At 39.0% G+C, this 24238-nt stretch overlaps 1 protein-coding gene across 1 annotated transcript in view; it reads left to right on the plus strand.

The window, feature by feature from the left end:
• mast2 (microtubule associated serine/threonine kinase 2) overlaps positions 1-24238 on the plus strand; it is a 306466-nt gene that overhangs the window by 252687 nt on the left and 29541 nt on the right. The window contains 6 exon segments of the mRNA XM_052013169.1: positions 6253-6354; positions 11364-11496; positions 12048-12115; positions 16254-16339; positions 18285-18493; positions 22270-22408. Of these exon segments, the coding sequence (XP_051869129.1) occupies positions 6253-6354; positions 11364-11496; positions 12048-12115; positions 16254-16339; positions 18285-18493; positions 22270-22408 (737 nt within the window).

Raw genomic sequence — 24238 nt, forward strand, 5'->3', positions numbered from 1 at the left:
AATTGTTTTCTGTTCTTTTGCTTTGTCTAGTCTGTTTAATCTTGTGTATCTGTGACACAAGATACCAACAGCAGGAATAGGTCACCTGGGCTTCCAAGTCTGTCCCGCCATTCGATATGATCATGGCTGATTTGCCCCAGGACCTAACTCCTCTTCAGGGCCAGTTCCACATAGCCATCAATTCCACAGTCTTTCAAATATTTATATATCTCCTCTTTAAGTACCTTCAATGATAAAGCCTCCACAACCATATAGGGTAGAGAATTCCAGAGGTTCGTCACTCTCTGTGAGAACTGATCCTCGGGGCACTCTACTAGTTGCTTTTTTTCCAGTATGATAAAGACACGTTTATTCGAACTTTCAGATTTCTATGTGATACCCATTCTTTAACCTATTCAGATACCCTTCCCACCTACCCCTCTTGCACTAGCTTTTTATGTGGTACCTATTGAATGCATTCTGGAAATTCAAATACACTATTTCTACCTGTCCCCTCTATTCACTCTGCTTGTTATTATCCTCAAAGAAGTCTTGCAATTTGTTAGTCATGACTTTCATAAAAACTGTGTTGCTCTGGTTTGATTGCATTAATGTTTCTCAATGACTAGCTGCTTATTCCTTGATTATAGACTTCAGCAACTTCCCATAACAGATGTTAAGCTGTCTGGCCTATGGTTTCCCACTTTTTATCCCCCCCCCCCCCCTCCGAACAAGGGTTTCCAATCCATTAGTTACCATTGCAGAACTTCAGCTTGAAAACTTGAGAAGCTTATGAAATGGTTCTGTGCATCCACTTTGTATAAAACTGTTGGTTGCAGGCTATCAAGTTCTGTTGGCTCGTCTGCTTTTAATGCCATTAGTTTTCCCGATACTTTGTTCCTTGTGATAGGGATTATTATAAGTTTTTCCCACTTATTTCAAACAAGCTCACTGTTTCCATTCTTTGGACTGTTTGCAGTGTCCACTGCCATGAAGACTAATGCAAAGTGTTGGTTTAAATTATCAGCCCTTTCCTTGTTTGTCATTATTATTTCAGCAATCTTGCTCTCCAGGGATCCCGCACATACTTTAGCTAAACTTTTTTGTATATCCATAGAAGCTCTTGCTGTTTGTTTTGTTCTTTCTTGCCAGTTTACTCTTTCAAGTAATTTTCTCTCACCTTATTAGCATTCTAATCTTCTGCTGGTTCCTGAAAAATCCCCAGTCCTCCGGTCTACCACTAGCTTTTGCTACTTTGTATGCTCTAGATTTTGAGGTAATATTTTCCTTAACTACTTTGTTGACCAGGGATGGTTCATTTTTCTCATTAAGTTGCTATTTCTGATTTTTGAAACAGCTGTCTTATCTGTCACACTCATCTATTGACACTTCCTTTAGACTATTTTCCCAGTCCACACTAGATTCCTTCCTACCTCTGTAATTGCCTTTATTTAAGTTATTGATACTGGTTTTGGACCGAGCATGTTCACCCTCAAACTGTATCTGGAAGTCTACCACATTGTGATCACAGCTCCCTAGAGGGATCCTTTGCAAAAAATCTCTTCTTAATGCAACTTTATTACATATGACCAAGTTGAAAATTTGTTCAGGGGTAGGTTCTGTAATGTATGGTCTAAGAAACAGTCTCTCATGCACTCCACATATTCCTCTTCAAAAGTACACTTGCCAGCTTAGTTCATCCTATGTGCAGATTAGAATCACCCATTACTGCAGTTTCCTTCTTACGTGCTTTTGATATTTCCCCTTATATGTTTTATCCTACTGTGAGGCAATAAATACTTTTGAAAGGGGCTTATAAACAGCTCCCACCCATCCAACCTAATCCCAGATCATGATCCAATTCTATTTTTATTATTTTGAGAGACGAGACTGGAGGAAGAAAGCCATCTGCCTATCGCCCAGACACCTATTCACCTGGATTTCTTTTCCCTTCCCTCTCTCCACCCCATCTGGTTCTACCTGCCCAACAATTTACCTTGTTATGACCTCATTGTGACCTTTTACCTCATTGTCTACCTGCACTGCACTTTCTCTGAAGCTGTGACACTTTACTCTGTATTGTTTTACATTGTGCTACCTCAATGTACTGTGTAATAAATTGATCTGTATGAACGGTATGCAAGACAAGTTTTTCACTGTATCTCGGTACAAGCAACAAGAATGAACCAATTCCAATTTCAGATTCCTCCCTCATCTGGTTCCACTTATCAACTTCAGCCTTTGTCTCTCCCTTACCCCTCAGCTAAAGAGTTTATCTAAAGAGTTTAGATAAGCATATGGAGGAATTTAAGATAGAGGGATATGTGGGAAGAAGGGGTTAGATAGTCTTCGGAGTAGTTTGAAGGTCGGCACAACATGGTGGGCCAAAGGGCCTGTATTGTGCTGTATTGTTCTACGGTAAAGAATCTTAAGCTTTGGCGTTTTATAATTGTTACTTTCTCAGGCTCCAATTTTGGTTGCACTCTTTTTCTTTGTTTTCAACCCTTGTTGTCATGCTTTGATTTTCATTCACCCCCTTCACTACCTTTATGCGCTACACTCTTTTTTTTGATTTGTTAACATTTGAATCCTCCTCCCTCCTCCTCTAATTATTTTAAACCCCTGTTTATAATCCTGGTCATGCTTTTCGCCAGGACACTTGCTCCAGCGTGATTCAAAGGACAATCCATCCTCGCTGATCAGCTCCCCTAGCAGTGGTACCAGGGCCCCAAGAATTGGAAACCATTTTTCCCACACCATTCTATGAGCCATGCGATTACCTCCCTCATCTTATTTACCCTTTGCCAATTTGCATGCAATTTAAGTAATAATCGACTTTCTGGCTCTGCTTTTGAATTTTGTCTCGATTCATTATAATCCCCCAGCAAAACCTCCTTCAGGTCATATTTATGTCATCAGCCTGACATGGACCATGACAACTGATTCTTTCCCCTTTGTATTCTCTCCAGTCCAGAAGAGATGTCCTTTACCCTGGTACTGAGCAGGCAACAAAGCCTTTAGAGCTCTATCTTTGCTGCAGGGAACTATGCTGTCCCCTGCAATTACTCTTTTTCTCCAACCATATAAATGGTTCAGTTGTTCTGTGTGCTGTGGACTGTTCAATTCATCCAAACAAGGAGCAAGAATCTCATAACTATTAGACCAGAATGAGCGCTGAAGCTCCTCCAGAGCTGCCTTCTGGATCAGTCCACCTGCATTCATACCCTCCTGCCCCTGACCACATGCGGTAATTAGGAGGACAGTGTCCAAGTAACATTCCCTTCCCTGATGTGTTCAATGTTTGAAGCTCAAATTACAGCTCAGTAATTGTGAGCCAAAGTTCCTTGAGTAGCCAACACTTGCTGCATATGTGGTCGCTGTGAAACACAATAGGGTCTGTGGATTTCCACACTCTGCAGCTACAATGCATCACCTGCCCAGCCATCTGTTCTAATTAGTTAATTACTTTGGGTTTAACTATTTTAAACATTCATTCGCAGTTGTATTATGTCTCTTGATATGAATCTCTTGGGCATTCGTAAGAGACTGGAAAGAAATACCTATCTGCAAGGCATTTCAGCACTGACAGTCATGAATAGGTTGGGATCAATCCTCCTTCCCCACTCTCCCAGACCCCTGCTCTCCACTCACTGGGCCAGTGTCTGCTCTTCCAGACCCCCGCTCTCCACTCACTGGGCTGATGTCTCCCCGATCTCCCAGACGCCCGCTCTCCACTCTTAGCACCACTGTCTTCCCGCTCTCTTACTCTCCAGGTTTTCACTTACAGGACTTGTGAAGTTCTGTTTTCCCGGACCACAGTTCATTGGTTCATACATCACAGAAACAGGCCCTTTGGAGCACCATGCCCATACTGACCAAGTACCCACCTGTATTAATCCCTTTTACCAGCACTTGCTCTTTATAATCACTTCTTGATCTTGTATTTGACTGATAATTATTTCATATTATAAGTTTAGAAAGGTTGAAGATGTTTCAGAATAAAATCAACTTAGTCACAATGTTATGTTTGCATTTCAATAAGAATTCGAAGTGCATCCAAAGTACCAATAACAAGCAGGAAAGTATTCCACACTGACTAGTTGTCTAGAAGTTGATGTAATTGTCTGCTATATCTCTTTGTGCACAGAAGCTTCTTCACCAGATTCCCATGATATTGGCATTTGCATTTAGTCAATTTAGTTTGATTTTGTTTAGCTTTGATTTGTGTACAAAAAGAAACAGAATTGAAGATATTGCTGTATAGGTTGATGAACGACTGACTTTAATACTGAATATCAATTAGGCATCAAAAGCAAGTGGCACATGTGCTTCATTGTATAAGTCCTGAATTTTACAGTTTGATATTTTCGCAGGCAAACATCTGTAAGGTATTTCACAAACAAAAATTGGGCAATATCAACAAAGTAGTTCTCACTGGGTTGGTGGCTGGATGCAGTTACATAGTAAGGGAATGTTGAGACCACATAAATATTTGATAGCAGGGATGAAAGTTTTAAAATCTGTCCATGTCTTGACCAGGAAACAGTAGAGGCCAGTGTGCCCATGATTGTGATGGGTGAAAGGGACTTTGTCCACGTGAGGAAATGGCAACGACATTTTAGATGAGCTCAAGTTTATGGAAGATGAAATATGTAATGCCAGTCAAAGAAGCATTAAAATAGTTAGATTTGAGGGTTTCAGCAGCAGATGGGCTAAGGGAGAAATGGCTGTGTTATACAAGTGAAGGCGTATGGGTTTGGCAACGGATATAGTAAAGGGAAAAAGCACAGCTCAGAGTTCAGTAGCACACAAAGATTCAGTCTAATACACCTAGGGAGAGGGATGGAGCTATAGGTTGTGGGGACCGAAGAAGATAGCTTTATTCTTCTCAATATTTAATAAAACTATCATCCTGGCATGGACGCTGACAAGGACTCTGACAGTACAAAGGCATTGGAAAGGGAATGATTAGGTGAACCTAACTGCACACATAGAATCTCACATTGTATTTTTGGACAGTGTTGATGAAGTGCAGCATGTGAATGAGAGGAAGAAGAGGATCTAGAATCAATCTTTGAGGGGACATTAGACATAATGCTGGGAGAACAAGAAGATAAGTCCTTGCAGTTAATTCTCTGCCTAGTATTAAATAACATTGACAATTACATCATGCTGGACAATAGAGTAAAAATATTGGAGAATGATGGTATGTTCAACCATGTCAGAACTGCAGACGGCACATAAATCATTGTTTTCAACTTTTTTGTGTATTATATGGCTTAAGAGTTCCCACAGACCCGTACAACCAGCAGTGTGTTGCAGTTGAAGCTCTGAAGAAGTCCAGAAACAAGATTTCAGGAGGGGAGGAGCAGAAGTTACTTTTAAGCTTTGGTTTTTGTTTATATTGATTTTAAATTGTTTTACATTTAATTTTGAGCAGCATTTCACACTAATACCTCTCTCTGTCACTATTTAATCTTGTTACTATGATCTTTTGCATATCATATTTTTGCAAGAGCAATATGTTAATTTAGAAGTCTTAACATATAGAGATATTAAAAAACAATTGCAGTAATATGAGGGACATTTTTACTAGAGAAAATTAAAAGTTGAACAAGATATGTAATTGTGTTTTTCAGAGAAAATGTTTTGTGTTTATTTTCTCTTTATATTGCTTTACACTCACCTATTTGGAGTCTCTTAAGGAGGCAGTCTGACGTGACCTGGAGGAGTGGGGGAATGGTGGGTCATTTTAATTTCATGCACCAGTGATTACTAGTGGTGATGGATGGTTTTTCAGACAGAGTATAACTTAACCTGTCTGGGTAAATTGTTCTGCTGGTGATTATGTCATTGGGATTCACTGTGTATAGGAATGACATAGGCATTCCTCAGATAAGCATGACATCAGCTTCAGATGCTAATGATTGTGTGCTGCTGCTGGCAAGGCTAAACTTGCATTGAAATGAGATTCTAGTATGTGGTGCAGCATGTTTTAAAAGAGGTTTAAACAGCATCAAAACAAGATGTCTCGATTATCTTTTGAGCATGATAGTGTCTTGATGAGAATTTTGGAGCCCCAGAAATGTGCAAGATTTTTGGCAGATGTACTTTTACAAGTTGAGCCCCTTCTTTTACTAAAGGTCCTATTTTTGAGGCAGAGGGCACTGTGTGGTGTTTGTATACAATATAGAATTTCTGTTGTTGCTGAAATAAATTGTGAAGTTGTTGCAAAACCCTGGTTTAAATGTGAATCTAATCTTTATTTTACAGGCTCATGAACGGTCTGAGAGTTCAGAGGTGACATTTGTGACCCAGCTGGTGAAGAAGCTGATGATCATTATTGCCCGGCCAGCACGACTGCTAGAATGCCTGGTGAGAGAAACCTTTCATGTACTCACTGAATGCCCATCAATAAAATATGCATGCATTGAATTGAGGAGGCAAGGTTAATAAAACTCAAGGCCAAGCAGATCATTGTAATATTGTTGCATTTAAATTTTGCATTGTGAAAGAGTATAGGTGGAAAATATTAGTTTAAGGTGATGTGTGGATGGGTGATATTTTGACTGTAAATTGCTATGAAATAGCACAGTAGGCTTTTAAATATCAAGGTTGTGTGGCTGTCCCGTACTTCCAACCTGCCTAGCTTCCCAGTGAATTTGGTGAAGTAGCTCTTAAATCAAGACTACATTTGTAATAAATGAATGTGTCACAAGACACCACAGAAATGTATGTTACATTGATTCACCTCCACCCCAAAGAAGCAATTCTTATTGTGTCACAAAATAGATTTGTGGAGATGGGTGAGCAGGTGAATACAAAATAAGTGTTCTGCGTTCAGCTAATGGTGTTCAAGCCTCTTTGTAGCAGCTTATAAATGAGTAGAGTAAGAATGCAGACCTAGTATTAACAGAGACAATATAAGGGACATAAATGTTCTGTCCATTACTGCTTCCCCAAAGATCATACATCAAAATTATGGTCAAGAATATTTAATAGCACATCACTTTGAATGTCTGGATTGAATAGCTATTTGTTAATTCAAATAATTTCAGTATTTTAATTATTTTACTGATGTTCTGGGAATTAATTGGGTTGCTCGTCGCTATTTATTATATTTTGTCCACTGAAAAGACAGGAGTGTGACTGCCTGTCCATCTTCAATTTATTAATTAATGAGAACAAATGCTAGTATTCATTAAAAGTCTTATTTCAGGTTTATTCCAAAAGGTTTTGGTAACTGGAAGGCCATTTTCAGTGGGGTTCTGCAGGACTCAGTTTTGGGTCTAGTGGGTCAGAGGAAATTTTTAGAAACTAACAAAAGATGACTAAAAATGATAAAGAGGGAGAATAACCAAGTCAATAATATGAAAACAGAGCTTCTACAGGAATATAAAAAGGACAATAATAGCCAAAGTAAAAATTACACATATCGCTCTCTTATAGGATGCGACTTGGGAATTAATGGAAAGTAGGGAAGTGGTAGCAGTTTGAAGTAATTATTTTGGAATGATCTTCACAGCAAAAGACAATGAAAATGTCTCAGAAATAGCAGATAATTAAGGGATTATAAGGAGGGAGGAACTTACTCTGTCACTCAAAAATAAATGCACCAGGCAAACTAATGGGGGTGAAAGCTGACAAGTTCATAGACCCGATGGCTGCTATCTTAATGTATTGTGGGAAGTGACTGCAGCAATAATAGATGCTTTAGCTGTAATCTACCAAAATTTTCTGGATTCTGGAGAGTCCCAGAGGATTGCAAAACACTGGTATTCAAGAAAGGAGGTAGACAAAGCATGAAACTGTAGGCCTGTTAGCTTAGCATCTATCATTGGGAAAATGGTGGAATCATTATTAAGGAGATGATAGCAGTACACTTCGAACGTCGTGAAACAATTGAGCATATTTGATTTGATTTTATGGAAGGTAAGTTGAAGGGAAAGAGGTCAGGAAGGATGAACTGGCTGTATTTTGGGAGATCACTAGGTGGATAACCTGTGTTTTGAGGAATCAAGGCAGAACTGGCATCTTGGAATTAGTAAGGATGGGGAGAATAGCAGTGATTTGGGAGATCCGTGTTGGTGGGGGTGGTGGAACAGCAGTGATTTGGGAATCAGGAAGGGCTGATTTAGCTTTAGACAGATGTAGGCTCTGAGGCAGTTCAGTTTTGTTAAGAGGAAAAGAGGTATTAGCTCCAAAAGAAAATATATTAATATGCAATTCTCTTTTATTTATATTTAATGAGAAAGATTATTTTATTAGAGTCATAAAATCATACAGCACAGAAGGGAGTACTTCAGCTCACTGTGTCTATGCCCACCATCTCTGCAAAATTCATTCTTCCTTTCACATCCCTGTCAGTTCCCCTTCCTACCCCCGACCCACACCCCCGATTCTCCTGCCTCCCACGAACACGAGAGGCAGTTTGCAGCATATAATTAATTTAGCAACCAGCACATCTAGGTGGAGACTGAGGGAAGCCCATATGGCCATAGGTTGAATGTGTACACTCCACACACATAGAACCCAAGGTCAGGATGAAGCCCACATTACTGGATCTGTGGAGCAGCAGCACTAACCACTGTACTGCCCTGGAGCTCTTGTTTGGAAGTACAGCTTACTGTCAGTGGTATCCATCTACCATTGGTACAATGCAAGGTTTTCTTGGTTTGTCCATCATCTGGTAAAGATGGAATTTCAGGAGAGAGAGAAATAAATCAATCAATTTGCTGATGTTTCATGGTTTATTGAAAAATAACATTCTTTTATAGATTTATTTTCCCTTTCTAAGACTATATATCAACTGTGTTACAGCATGACATTATGCATTTTCTGTTTGAATAATAGCCACAAGGCATAATGACAGAGCTAATCCTTTCTGAATCTAGTTGGGGACCATTGAGAGGAATTTTAAAAACCTTGTTACTTCATCATGAGCAAATGATTTTTAAAGTTTTGGTTTGAGAAATATGTTGTTTTGCTGAAAGCATTTACTAATTCTTCTCCCTTGGAAGTACTACTGAGTCTTTTTGGAGAAATGGCAAGATGATTGGTATAGAGTACCCTGCATATATTGATGTGGCTTATCAGAATAGTACTTCTCAAAACCTATACACGCAGCACGGTAGCATGGCAGTTAGCGTGGTGCTATTACAGCACCAGCAATTGGGGTTCAATTCCTGCCGCTGTCTGTAGGAGCTTGTAAGTTCTCCCCGTGTCTGTGTGGGTTTCCTCTAGGTGCTCCGGTTTCCTCCCACATTCCAAAGATGTACAGGTAGGTTAACATGGGTTTAAATGGGGGGCATGGACTCGTTGGGCCATAAGGGCCTGTTACTGTGCTGTATAAATAAAGCTTTGAAGTTTCTTTTTAAATATATATAATGTATGTGGTATCAATTCCATTCTGTTTCGTTGTTTTATACTATTTTCATTAAAGATTTCACTGCATCTTGTAATTTGGTTGGAAAGGGGGTTGTGGAGATCAACAAACTAAGATGAAATATCTTGTAACAGCTAGTTTCCGCTGCATTATTACAGACTCGAGCAAGAATTTGAAAATTATTGATCCCAGTGATAATAGAAAGTTTGCTGGTTTCTGCAATAGGTTATTAGCTCCTCAGGGGTAGGGGACTTCAACTGTTGAAGTTGGTGGTTCATGGTGTTATGTGTTCATCAGAAATAAAGAGAAAGTAAAGAGAAGGCTCCTTGTTAACATCAGAAAGGTGTGATAATGTTAGCACCCATAATCCTGCTTTTGGTTTACCATTCTAATAAGTGCTTAATGAAGCCCTTCTGTAAATTAAAGGGAATATAAATGAAGCTGATTTACATAAACAAATGTAAGCAACATTGGTGAAAGTTTAATCCTTTCTATAGAGATTTAATCAGACCCGGTTGCATTCTGCAGAGTTCTCAATTGTAATGCAGGAAGGTGAGGAAATTATAAACGATGTGACATACTACATCACCTTTTGCTGAATGATAGAGTGAGTCACAAACCAGGCAGTTGCAAAGTGAGATTACACACATATACAGTATAACAATGCTGTTACATTTGGAATGTTTTTATACTAGTAATGCGGAGTTAGTGCAAGATGCCATTTTCTTTACATTGCATCCAGAAGTATATAATCCAAGAAAGGATCCATGCAAGGATTCTTAATTAATTTGTGTATGTTCTAATTATCTCCTTACAGTTTCTTATAAAGGATGGACATGGATTTGCAATTTTTTTAGGTCCTGCTGGGCTGTGTTTGTGGTGAGATTCCAGTTTGGTTCCTTTGATATCCGAGATTTTTTTTTGACACTTTGTGTCAAAATACAGCACTGAAACAGCCAATTCAGCCCAACTCATCCACGCCAACCAGTGGGCACCCTTCCATATAAATCCCATCTCCCAGTACTGGGTCCGTAGCCCTCTATGTCTAGGCGATTTAAGTGCTCATCAGGACACTTATTTAAATGCTGTTAGTGACTCAGCTTTAACTATTCTCTCACTCAGTGCATTCCAGGTACTTGGGTACCCCTCATATCCCCTCTAAATCTCTTCCCCCTTACCCTAAATCCCTGTCCTCTAGTTTTATCTACCTCTGATGCAGGGAAAAGTTTCCTGCAGTCTACCCTACCTATACTTCTCATAATTTTATATACCTCAACCGTGTCCCCTCTTAACCTCCTCTGCTCCTGGGAGAAAAGACCTAACTTCTCCTGTCTCTTCTCATAACTGAACTGCTCCAACCCAGGCAACATCCTGGTGAATCTCCTCTGCATCCTCTTCACCATTAACATATCCTTCCTAAAGCATGGTGACCAGAAATGCACAGGGTACTCCAGGTGAGTTCTGACCAAGGTTTTATCATGTTAGAACATAAGCATCTGGACAACTAATCTGAGCCGCCTTCTCCTAGCAACTCAGTTTAAAGTTTTCCCAACAGCACAATCAAGACTCCCAGCAAGGATGTTGGGTCCACTCTGCCTAAAGTGCAAAATCTAGATTTTCTGGACAAAGATCAATTTGAACTGCAGCTCTAGACAAGTATTTTTTTCTTTAGTACTCAATATTTTCAGTAGGGACAGATTACATGTTAAAGAATACATTAAACAGCTTTTGCAGTACAAAGGAAAAATGGTGAATAAGTACAAGCCATTTGCTTCAATCACATTTGCTTCCAAATTGTTGTAAGTTTATGCCTTATATACTTGATATAATCTCTTTTTTCTGTTCCACCGTGCATTGTATGAAATGGAATGATGTATCAAATGGAATGACGTATTGAATACTATTTAGGCTTCAGTGCTCAGGAAAGTTTGTGAAAATGCAGAACACAAGAGTTTTCTAGTTTTCTCCCAGCTGAAACAGACTGCTTTTGTGTTTGTAGGAGTTTGATCCTGAAGAATTTTATCATCTATTGGAAGCAGCTGAAGGCCATGCCAAAGAAGGACAAGGAATCAAATCTGATATTCCACGCTATATCATCAGTCAGCTGGGGCTCACCAGGGATCCCTTGGAGGGTAAATACATCTTACTGAAAAGGGTAGAAGTACTTGCTCAGTACTAGTGAATTCTTATATTGCTTGTGCAAATAATGAACTTGGACTGCCCAGTTTAAATATTTTTAGGTCTGAAAGTGCTGTATTGCAATGATTGAATTAAAGGCTCATGATCATGGGAAAGATTGGACTGTACAGTTTCTTTAGTCTCTTCAACTATTCAGTGTGGTCATGGATGGTCTGTGACCTAATTCGATAAATTCATTTGATTCTTTCCATATCCCTTAATCTGTCAATCTCAGATTTTAAATTACAAATTGCTGTAGTATTATTTGGCATTTGCTGAAGAGAATTCCAAGTTTTTACTGTCCTGCTGAATACTTTCCCAAAATATAAAATGTTTATGAGTGCTACAGACTTACAGCTACAAATCGGGGTTCATTCCATATCAATTGTAATTAATTTAACTGTGCATATTCCTATGGAATCTTGAGGTTTCATACGTGCCACTTGTACTCTGTCTTTCTCTTCTTGAAGCAGACATTATTTTGTGCTTGTTCTGTTTTAACCAGAAATGGCCCAGTTAACCAGCTATGACAGTGGCAGTACAGAACCCCCAGAAACTGATGATTGTTTAGATGTGAGTATTGTTGGTCAAACCCAAAAAGTTCAACTATTTTGCTTTCAAATAAAACATAGCAAACAGGTTCTGCTGTTTAAATTAACACACCTGACAGCATATTGTGTAAACTTTTTACAATGGCTTGTCCATTACTGCAAAGTAATGTTGAACACCTTAGGTCTTTAAAGGAAATTATGTTCTCTCTTTACATGTGACAGCAGCTTCTATTTACATTGCACTTATAACATAGTAAAGTTCCTTACTGTAACATTAGAGTATCAGCAACTAAAGACACAGTCACCAAATGTGTAGAGCTCAAAATTGGAATGATCAAGAGGGTAGAATTGAATGAGAGCAGATAGCTTGGAACATTGTAGGTATTGGTATTGGTTTATTATTGTCACTTTTACCGAGGTACAGTGAAAAGCTTGTCTTATAAACTGATCGTACAGGTCAATTCATTATACAGTGCAGTTACGTTGAGTTAGTACAGAATGCATTGATGTAGTACAGGTAAAAAACAATAACAGTACAGAGTAAAGTGTCACAGCTACAGAGAAAGTGCAGTACAATAAGGTGCAAGGTCACAACAAGGTAGATCGTGAGGTCATAGTCCATCTCATTGTATAAGGGAACTGTTCAATAGTCTTATCACAGTGGGGTAGAAGCTGTCCTTAGGTCTGGTGGTACATGCCCTCAGGCTCCTGTATCTCCTACCCGATGGAAGAGGAGAGAAGAGAGAATGTTCCGGGTGGGTGGGGTCTTTGATTATGCTGGGTGCTACACCAAGACAACGAGAGGTAAAAACAGAGTCCAAGGAGGGGAGGCTGTTGTCCGTGATGCACTGGGCTGTGTCCACAACTCTTTGCAGCTTCTTGCGGTCTTGGGCAGAGCAGTTGCCGTACCAAGCTGTGATACATCCAGATAGGATGCTTTCTATGGTGCATCTGTAAAAGTTGGTGAGAGTCAAAGGGGACAAACCAAATTTCTTTGGCCTCCTGAGGAAGTAGAGGTGCTGGTGAGCTTTCTTGGCTGTGGCATCTACGTGATTTGACCAGGACAGGCTGTTGGTGATGTTCACTCCCAGGAACTTGAAGCTGTCAACTCTCTCGACCTCAGCACCATTGATGTAGACAGGTGCATGTACACCGCCCCCTTTCCTGAAGTCAATGACCAGCTCTTTTGTTTTGTTGACATTGAGGGAAAGGTTGTTGTCTTGACACAATTCCACTAAGCTCTCTATCTCCTTCCTGTACTCTGACTCATCGCTGTTTGAGGTACGGCCTACAAAGGTGGTATCATCTGCAAACTTGTAGATGGAGTTAGAGCAGAATCTGGCCACACAGTCGTGAGTGTACGGGGAGTAGAGTAGAGGGCTGAGGACGCAGCCTTGTGGGCACCAGTGTTGAGAATAATCGTGCCAGAGGTATTGCTGCCTATCCTCACGGATTGCAGTCTGTTTGTTAGAAAGTCAAGGATCCAGTTACAGAAGGAGGTGTTGAGTCCTAGGTCTCAGAGTTTGGTGACAAACTTGCTTGGAATTATTGTATTGAAGGCAGAGCTGCAGTCAATAAACAATAGTCTAATGTATGTGTCTTTACTGTCCAGATGCTCCAGAGCTGAGTGTAGGGCCAGGGAGTTGGCATTCGCTGTAGACCTGTTTCGCCGATAGGTGAATTGCAATGGGTCCAGGTTGTCTGGTAGGCTGGAGTTGATGTGTGCCATGACCAACCTCTCAAAGCACTTCATGATGGTGGATGTCAGAGCCACTGGCCGGTTCTCATTGAGGCATGTTACCTTGCTTTTCTTTGGTACCAGGATGATGGTGGTCTTCTTAAAACAGGAGGGAACCTGAGATTGAAGCAGGACTAAATGAGGTTATAGAAATAGTAAGGGAAGAGGTCGTGGATGAAAGCAAGCATATGAATTTTACTTTTGAGGTGTTGCTTAACTAGAAACCAGTGTAGAGCTCAGGGCTAAAGAACATCCATCACTGACCCTCACCACCCAGGACATGCCCTCTTTTCATTACTATCATTGGGGAGGAGGTACAGGAGCCTGAAGACCCGCACTCAACGATTTAGGAACAGCTTCTTCCCCTCTGCCATCAGATTTATGAACGGTCCATGAACACTACCTCGTTATTCCTTTTTTTTGGACAATTTATTTATTTTGTAATTTATAGTAATTTTTATGTCTTTGCAATGTACCGCTGCCGCAAAACAATAAATTTCACGTCATATAAGTCAGTGATAATAAACCTGATTCTGAATGAACAGAACTTGGTGAGTTGGTTATGGTTTGGGCAGTTTTAAATGAGGAAGTTTCTGGTGTGTTGAAATGGTTGTCCAGGATTAAATTAGAATAGTTCAGTCTTGAGGTAACAAGTAATTGTTTCAGAAGCAGATTGGCTGCAGTGGGAGGAGGAGGTAAGTGGACAACCTTACTGAGGTGATAATTATGATGGGATGAATATTTAGTTGGAAGCTTATCTTCAGGTCAGCTATGTTACCAAGGTGAGGAATGGCATCAGTGGCCGGAGAACAGAGATTATGGTGGAGACAGAAGACTGTGACTCCAACTTTCCCAATAATTTAGTCAGAAAATTTCTGCTTCCCCAGCACTGTATATCTGACCTGCAGTCTAACATTTTAGAGTAAGGAGAGGGGCTGAGAGGCTGTAGTTGGGGAGAAGTGGGTGTTATCTACATGTCACTGCATTTTCAAGTGATCTCACCAAAGAGCAAAAAAGGTTGCAAAACGGGCCAAAAATAGATAATTTGGTCAAGTGGTAGGAACAATGTAGGAGCAGGAAGAGAAAACCATTGCATGTTGTTCTCTGGCTATGACGATTGATAAGAATAGACCTAGGTGAGTGCAGTCTTTTCCAACTGGATAATGATGGAGTGACATTACAGGAAATGGTTGTGGTAAACTGTTAAAGGCTGCAGACAGGATAAGAAGGATAATGGGGTACAATTTCTCAGCTTGCATTTATATAGGAACTAATTTGTGACTTGAGTAAAGAAAACATTTTTGCAATGTAGAAGGTTGGAAACTAATGAAATTCAAACATGGAAAGATGGACATAGATTTAGAAGGTGAGCAAACGTTCAATTATGGAGCATGGAAAGGCAAGTGAGATTGGAAATGGGGGTGATCTTTTGCAAGAAGGAAGGGATCAAAGGGTTTTTTGTGCAGAGGTGATGATTGCTGATTTGAAGGTAAAGGAGCAGTAACAAGAGAGAGAACCATTAGTTGTATCAAAAAACAAGTAGTTCAGGTAGGGAATGAGGATGGCTGGCAGTATATGAAGGGAGAGGGTCAAGTGAGAAGGTGTTAGATCTCATAGACATGGGGAAGAAGCGAACGAAGGTGGCGTTCAATGATGTATGTACATTGAGGGCTAAAATGAGTGAGATCCTAGAGAAAGTTTTGCCCCGAGGGGTAAAGGAATGGAGGAAAATGCAGAGGCAGCTGAATGGATTGTCTCAATCTTGGTGAAAAAGATTGTGTACTTTGCACTTCTTGGACGTAAGAATAGAGGAGGCAGGGAAGAGGGGTTTAAGAAGGTGCTTTGCAGGAAGTAAGAAAGGAAGCAAAATTGATCCTGGATACTAAGCAGCCTCAGCGGGAGAGAACAAGGCCTGATTGTGCTTTGTGGTCTAGCTAGATCAGAAGATGAACGGCTTAGCCATTTGTTAACATCTGCATTAAAGTCTATGTCCCTTGTATTTAAGGGAGCAAAAGTGAGGGCTGCTCCAGGAAAGTTGGCTACTATTTTGTGACATGCAGTGCCTTACAAGTTACATTAATGAGATCCAATTAGTGACATCATCAACAGAGTTTTCAGTTGAAAAGCAAAGGAGAATTATACATGCTGCAAGAGAATTGATGATATTTTCAGAACTGTTAAATCTGTCAATAATGCACCATTTATCTCTCAATAATGCACCATTTATCTTTCCAAAATACTCATCAGTTTATCCTTTTTCAAATTGTTACTTTGTCCTTAATAGCCTCATGTTTTATTTATAGGATAAAGGGCATTTTGTGTTTAAAAATATTTGACACATTTATTTACTTTTATGAATGCATAATGCATATTGTTAACTGCTGGCAGACTATCAGATTTGTTCAATTGTGATTGCTTTCAGGGTCGTGGCGCTACGTTTAATGCAAAGAAAACTCCATGTGAGGAAGACTTCGAAAACCTAAAGCTGATTAGCAACGGAGCCTATGGGTAAAGGTTTTCATTCTTTAACAGAGAGCTTAGTGATCCATTCCCCCTTTTCATTGTTTCTAAAGAAAGGACTTATTCCTTGATTGGTGAGTACCTATGACATTGTCAGAGGACTACAACTTGGACAGTACGGCAGTGAAAGCAATGTAGTTGAAGTGAAACAACCAATGAAGGTTCTCCTTTGCTCTTCCCAGATGACTGCAACTTCAAAAATATGAATGTAAGTACCACAAACCAAGGGAGACTAAAAACAACACTCAAGACTTTGAACTGTCCTCTATGAAATCACAATAGGTTTTATAGCTTAGAAATCCCTCACGGGGCCCAGCCCAGATGTTGGAGCTGAAAATGTGTCCGTTCTCATCCTTGCAATCTCATAAGAATGCACTTAAATATAAAATGGTTGCAAATCTATGCAAATCTGCATAAGCAGTTTGGGTCCAAGGAGCTGGCAATTTATATTCCGTAAGGATGAAAATTAAAATTTCAGTTGGGTTGGCCATTATTTAGATATATTATGCTTAAGAACCTGCAAAAGGAAAATCTTTTCAAGTTTTAATTTGGGTTCTACAGTAAACACAGTCCATTTTTCAATTAAGGCATATTAAGTGAAACACCCTGAAGATTTCAGTGCAGGTCAGAAGAATGATTTTTTTTTCTGCTCCACTTAAAATCTGGCTGTCTTTTGAAGATGGCCTCCAGCAAGTATCGTTGGTGGAAGATCATATATGAGGCTTATTAACTTGGTAAGGTGGTTATTATTAGGGAAAGAGATGTGATTGGAAGGTGGAATTTATAAAGAAATTATAAAAGATCAAGGACATTTTGGCATATTAACCACATAATTTGGGGTCAAAATTCTGCAAAATACTAAACTGTGTGTTTGACCTGTGCTCAGATTGCATATGTTTTGGGATATATTTATTTGGGATGCTCCAGGCCAGTTATTATTGTTTCAGCCAAAGAAGTAGGATGGGTAAACAAATGAATGCCATTACCACTTCTAATATACTGCTTATTTAAGATTACTTATGTAGACAGTCGGTCACCATATGTGTGTTGAACAGTTAACCAGGTATGAAATACAATGAAAATGTCAGTCTTTAGATTAAATGATTAATTTGCCATATGCTTAATATGATGCAAGGTAACATTGAATTGGAATTGGTTTATTATTGACACTTGTACCGAGGTACAGTGAAACACTTGTCTTGCATACTGTTCATGCAGATCAATTCATTACATAGTGCATTGAGGTAGTACAGGGTAAAACAATATAGAATGCAGAATAAAGTGTAACAGCTATAGAGAGAGTGCAGTGTAGGTAGACAATAAGGTGCAAGGTCATAATCAGGTAGATTGTGAGGTCAAGAGTCCATTTTATCGTACTAGGGAACCGTTCAATAGTCTTAAAACAGCGGGATAGAAGCTGTCCTTGAGCCTGATGGTATGTGCTTTCAGGCTTTTGCATCTTCTGCCCGATGGGAGAAGGAAGAAGAGAGAATGTCAGGGTGGGTGGGGTCTTAGATCATGCTGGCTGCTTTACCGAGGCAGCGAGAAGTATAGACAGAGTCCATGGAGGGGAGACTGGTTTCTGTGATGTGCTGAGTTGTGTCCACAGATCTGCAGTTTCTTGCGGTCACGGGCAGAGCAGTTGCCGTACCAAGCCGTGATGCATCCAGATAGGATGCTTTCTTTGGTGCATCAATAAAAATTGGAGAGTGTCAAAGAGGATGTGCCAAATTTCTTTAGTCTCTTGAGGAAGTAGAGGCGCTGGTGAGCTTTCTTGGCCGTGCATGCTAACATGCTACCCTTTGAAGAACATTGCCATTTTACTAGTATTCCTTTGCCAACTGCTGTTGTTTCTGATAATAGAATTTTGTTGTTGTTCTGCTCCCGTCATTACAGGAGTAAGTAATTGGTACAATGTGCACATTTCTTACAGAGCGGTCCATCTTGTGAGACATAAGGAGACACGACAGAGGTTTGCTATGAAGAAAATTAACAAGCAAAACCTCATTCTACGGAACCAAATCCAGCAAGCATTTGTTGAAAGAGATATCCTGACCTTTGCTGAAAACCCTTTTGTTGTAAGCATGTTCTGCTCTTTTGAGACAAAACGGCATCTTTGTATGGTGATTGAATATGTAGAAGGTAAGTAATTTAATTGCTTGAGTTTAGGTGAAATTTAAAAAAAAAGGCCTTTATTAATGCTTCCATTGGAGGATTCTGTTGTCATAACATTTATCATTTTGTGTCATTTCCTTTCTCTATTGAACTGCAGTAGGGTTTTAGAGTCTCGCAGCACAGACACAGCCCCTTTGACCCAACATGCTCATGCTGTAAGATCCTCATTTTACAGTTTGTAAATGCCTGAAGTTCAACACAATTTAGCTTTGTTGCAATGGAGAAGACCACAGCTTAAACTGTAAATCACTGACCATAGTTTTGGATTTACACTTTAATCCACGCAGGCATGGAACTCTTGAATTTTATGTCAGTTTCACCATGCAATAATAACAGGCATTGTTCATTTCAATGCCACTATAACTTCAGAATTCTGGCCATGGGGCCGTGAATTTCATTTAACATTTAACTGCGGTGGCTACAGATGAATGTTGGCTTGATTATTTTTGCATAAAGTAACCATGACTTAATCATTGTTTTGATGCTTGATGAGTTATCTTATTGGTCTCATTTGTGGACGTATATACTTATTCAGTCTTCCAATTCACCTGACATCAATGAATCTTGTAAGACTAAACCAATGGACAGATTTAGCACTTGTCTGGTTGAAATGATCCATTGTTAACCTGATTTTTCTGCACTGCTCATGAAATTGGATCAAGTTATTTCTCATCAGACATGTTCCGTAAATTCCTGATTCTTACTTAATAATTCATCTTGAGTCATGATGTGTGGGCTGTGCAGTATAGGACCTTAGTTGTGTCCAGTATGTTTTCTGTCTGATGTCTGATCACATCATTGTTTTCACAAGCAAATTTCTATGAAAACTATGGACTATTTGTAAAATGTGTTCTTAGCTAATAACAAATAGAAATTATTGCGCGTGCAGGAAAAGAGATTTCTGCCTTTTAAGTGTTCATTCAAGTTCAAAATCTCAGCAAAAGATTGGCATGTCTGATTTAAAATAGATTGGTATGCAAACTTGTATCATTGAACTTCCATTATTGTTATTCCAGGCCATTGGTTCCACTGTATGCTTGCAAATGCTTATACTTTGGATTTTTTTTAAGATATGGCTAAATCCCTCTAGATTGCTCTATATAATTTTTCTAGATCCATATCTTTATCTTGTAATCTGAGGTAAAATATCCAAACAATCTCAAAATATTTTGCTAATAATGTACAGAGTACTAAAATTTTAAATGTATTTTTAGTTATAGTAGAACTTCATTGTTGATCAGCTTGGTGAAAAGCTGGCTAGTTACCTACAGGGGATGACTGGGTTCGCAGCAGACATGCTTGAAAGTTTTCAGAAGATATTTTTCTCACTATTTGTTGAAGTAAGAGATTGTTGATAGTATTAGCCTATCTAACATAAGTAAGAGCCTAAGGGGGCCAATTGGCCTGCGCCACCATATCAGTCAGATCATGGCTGATCCAATCTTGGCCTCAACACTGCTTTCCCATGCTCTCACCATACCCCTTGACTTCGAAGTAGTTCAAATATCTGTCAATCTCCATCTTGAATATATTCAGATACTCCATCTCTGCTGTTCTCTGGGATGCAAGATTTTGAAGGGTCATCACCCTCTGAGAGAAGAACATTCTCCTCATCTCTGTCAAAATGAGTAAGCCCTGATTCTGAAACGATGCTCCATAATTCTAGACACCCTCACTTGGGGAAACATACCCTCTGTATATACTGTGTCAATAAAGTTCAGAAGCTTAGATGTTTCAATAAGATCACCTCTTATTCTTCTAAAATTCTTTATTTATAATGCCAGCCTGCTCAACCAATAATGACCAAGATTTCTCTAGCCTTCCTAATTGCCTGCTGTACCTGCATGCTAACCCTTTGTGTTTCACTTACCGCAGCATTTTGTAGTTTCACTCTGTTTAAGTAATAATTTCCATTTTTGTTTTTTTCCCCAAAGTGGATAATCTCCCATTTTCCAACTTTATACTGCATGTGCCAGCTTCTTGTTCACTCATTTAACCTATCTACATCTCTTTACTGTTTGTGTCCTACACATAACTTACCAACCAAAGCTATCATTATACGGTCAGAAAATTGTACATAGTTGAGGCCCCAATATTGATCCCTGTGTCTCCCCACCAGTTACTTATTGCCAATATGAAAAAAAATTATCCTGGCTTTCTGTTTTATTTTGTTATATTGGCATGGATAGGCTACTACCCTATCTATACCAGTGTATTACCCCTAATCTCACATGCTCTTGTCATGTACAGTTACCTTTCCCTGATCGAATGTCTTCTGGAAATTAAAGTACACCATATCTACTGGTCCCCCTTTATCTAACCTGTTCATTACATCCTCAAAAAAAAGTCCAGCAAACTTATCACACACAATTTCCTTTTCATAAAACTGCATTAATTTTGCATGATAGTACAATGATTTCCTAAATGTCCTTAATTTTAGGACACTAGCTTCAGACCCAAGTTTCTCGTTCTCAGACTGAATTTGTACTTCCAACATGCTATGGTAACTCTTTCCCAGGGAATCCTTTATCACGAGATCACTAATTAATTCTGTATCATTACATAATACCAGATCTAAAATTGGCTGCTCCCTGTTTTGTTCCTCGATGTATTGTTCCAAGGCTACCTTTGTCAATTTGATTTTTTTCAATCTATATAAAGATTATTACAGTACTTCTCTTGTTAGCCCTCAGTTTTGCCTGATTTACCTGCAGTATGGTTGCAGATAGGGGGCCTGAATTTACTCCCATATGACTTCTTCCTTGTACTATTTCTTAGTTTCACTCATACTAATTCTATCCTTGAGCTTCTGAACCATAATCATTCTGCAACGAGCCAACCTTTTATTGACAGAACCACCCTACCACCTTTTCTGTTCTGGCAATACTTCTGAGATATTAAATAGCCTTGAGAATCCAGTTCCTCACCTTAGGCACTTGCAACCATGTCTTGCATTGGATATCGGATTAAACACATTTATTTCCACTAGTGCTATCAATTCATCTATCTTATCACAAATGCCACAAATACAAATTAAAGAGCTTTTAATTTGATCTTACTATTTTGCCTTACTCTGACTCTTGTCCCAGTAGTGCATTCTTATGCTTGTGTGCCTTGCCTCTTCCTGATACGTTGTCTTATCATTACCTGTGTTATTGCCCTGCACTATTGCCTTCCCCTTTCACTTTGTTTTCCAAAACATACCTTAACCTGACCCTCTTTTAAACTTTTCTCCCTTAAGATTCTGCCCTCAGGTTCCCATCTCCATGTCAAATATTGTTGCAACAGCTAATCTGTTAAGTAAATCTTTCAACACCAATATCCCTATCATCCACTAACATTTTGTACCCTCATTGGTAATGTTAACTTCTGGAGAATTTTAGTAGATCTGGTTGAAAATGAGAAAGAAATGAGTAGTTGATGGTCAGTGTGGACTCAATGGGCCAAAGGCCCTGTTTCTGTACTGTATCTTTCTGTGACTCTATGATTCTAAAGAATATTCTGAATATCAGAATGGCTCAGTTATTTGGTTGAAAGTTCGAGTTAATATTGATTTCAAAATAGAACTTTAATAGAATGGCCAAACTGATAAAATTAGAGCACTGGTCAGAGTTTAAGGTTCAATGATATTCATGCTCTTAAGAAATGTTATGAGGTAAATTTTCATTTTCAGATTTCTAGAACTATTATGAGGCAAAGTGTCTCTATAACCATGTCCTTTATACTTGTATTTTGTACCATAGGTGGGGACTGTGCAACTTTACTGAAGAATATTGGTGCTTTGCCTGTTGAAATGGCCAGGATGTATTTTGCAGAAACCGTGCTGGCTTTAGAATACCTGCACAATTACGGCATTGTTCACCGAGACCTCAAGCCAGACAAGTATGAATTCTTGAACTCAATGATTTCTACTAGCCTTGAAACCTATGTTTGAAGTGCTTGCACTTCTTGCATGTTGGGTATCTTTCTGATTTGTAGATCTAGTTGTTGTGAATACAATTTATAAACCAGATGACATCAATATAATTGAACATATGGATGTTTGTATGACCTCAGTTTAGTTGTTAAGGTATGCGCCCTCCCTATCGAGATTTAGACTGCAGGAGACCAATCATTGAGCTCAAAACAAGCTGTTGAAGGTTGAGCAGCATCTGTGGGGGGGAAATGGGATTATTGACATTTTAGATTGTATACATGCTGGTTCTTATTCAAAGCTATTCCATTATCTTAGTTACCATATAATGAATTCTGTTTAATGAGTATTATTATAAACAAAAAAAGTCTGGTGATCTTGAGTGATAGCCATGGTCAGTGCAAACACTCTCACCTCTGACTTGGGAGTTTCCAGTTCAGATTTGACAGTTCAGAAAAGTACTGGGGAAGTATTACAATCTTAGAGAATGTTGTCTTTTTAATCAGACATTAAACAGGCATCATCTTTCCCCTCAAGTGGCATTATTCAAGTATGAGCAAGGGAGTTCTCCTCATGTACTGGCCAATATTTTCTTCCTCAACTGACATGACCTAAAGCAAATTATCAAGTTGTTATTCTCATTGCTGTCTGCGTGCAATTGCATTCTGACACTACAGTGGTGACTACATTGAAAAAGTGTTTCACTGGAAATAATGCAGCACTATGTTTATGCTTACCTTTATCCAATCCTGTTGCTAGCTTCTCAAATCTGTCAACTGCTGGAAGAATTAATTTCATTTTATAAAGCAAAAAAAAAACAAAGTATGAATTCATTGCTGATTTTTTTTTCTCACATTCTGGTATATATTAATGTACCAAAAATTTCTCAACCTTTTCAAAAATAATTTACTTTTATTCGAAGGAAAAGATATGTATTTGATTTTTATATCTATTTATTTCCAAATTAATACAGAGAATCCATAAATGCCAGTATCAGCTTTACACAACTATCAAATCACTTTAATATGTTTTCAGACAATATTTGGACAAAGCTGAGAGACCAATAGTATCAGCCTAGAATAAAGGTATAAGATTCTTCATAAATCTACCTGGTCATTTACAGTAATCAGCCAACCTATTTCTCAGGTACAGAGCAAAGTTTCACAGTTGCTCACTGTCCTGTCTACCAAAGCTTCCCTCACAAAACACCATTTCAAGTTCTATCTTTTACCGCATTCCGCATGTCCATCATGCAAAGTGCTACACTTGATTTTTCTTTGCTCTTTTAATTTTTCTAATCTCTTCTCTCCTTTCTTGTTTTTCTTTCACTCTGACTGCTACCCACATTGCTTTTTGCTACATTCTCCAACCCCTTTGATTAATTACTACTTCAGTCTTCTCCCCACTTCTGTTTGAGTCAAGTTAATGGATTCCTTTCTCTCCTCCTCCTTTTCCATCCATTTCCCAACGTGCCAGACTTGCCATCTCCTCATATATACACCTTTAAAAATTTGCTCTTCTTGGCCTGTAACTTACTATGTCCAAAATAAGCATTTTATAATAAACATAGTCTTTTCAGTGAATTATGGAGGTTCAGAAAAAATACATTTCATCATAATCTTTGTGATGATCCAGTATTTGAGTAGTCTTGTTGACAACAGCCTCAGGATAGCAAGTTCCAATGGACAGCTGCTAAATCTTTCCCAAAGTCTCCAATGTTTACCACCGGGCATATGTAATGTTTGAAGATAGTTACACCAAATGTCTGAACTTCTTCTTTGGTACTTTCAATATTTTAT

This window comes from Pristis pectinata, chromosome 3 (genome assembly GCF_009764475.1).
Source record: "Pristis pectinata isolate sPriPec2 chromosome 3, sPriPec2.1.pri, whole genome shotgun sequence".
Classification (NCBI taxonomy): domain Eukaryota; kingdom Metazoa; phylum Chordata; class Chondrichthyes; order Rhinopristiformes; family Pristidae; genus Pristis; species Pristis pectinata.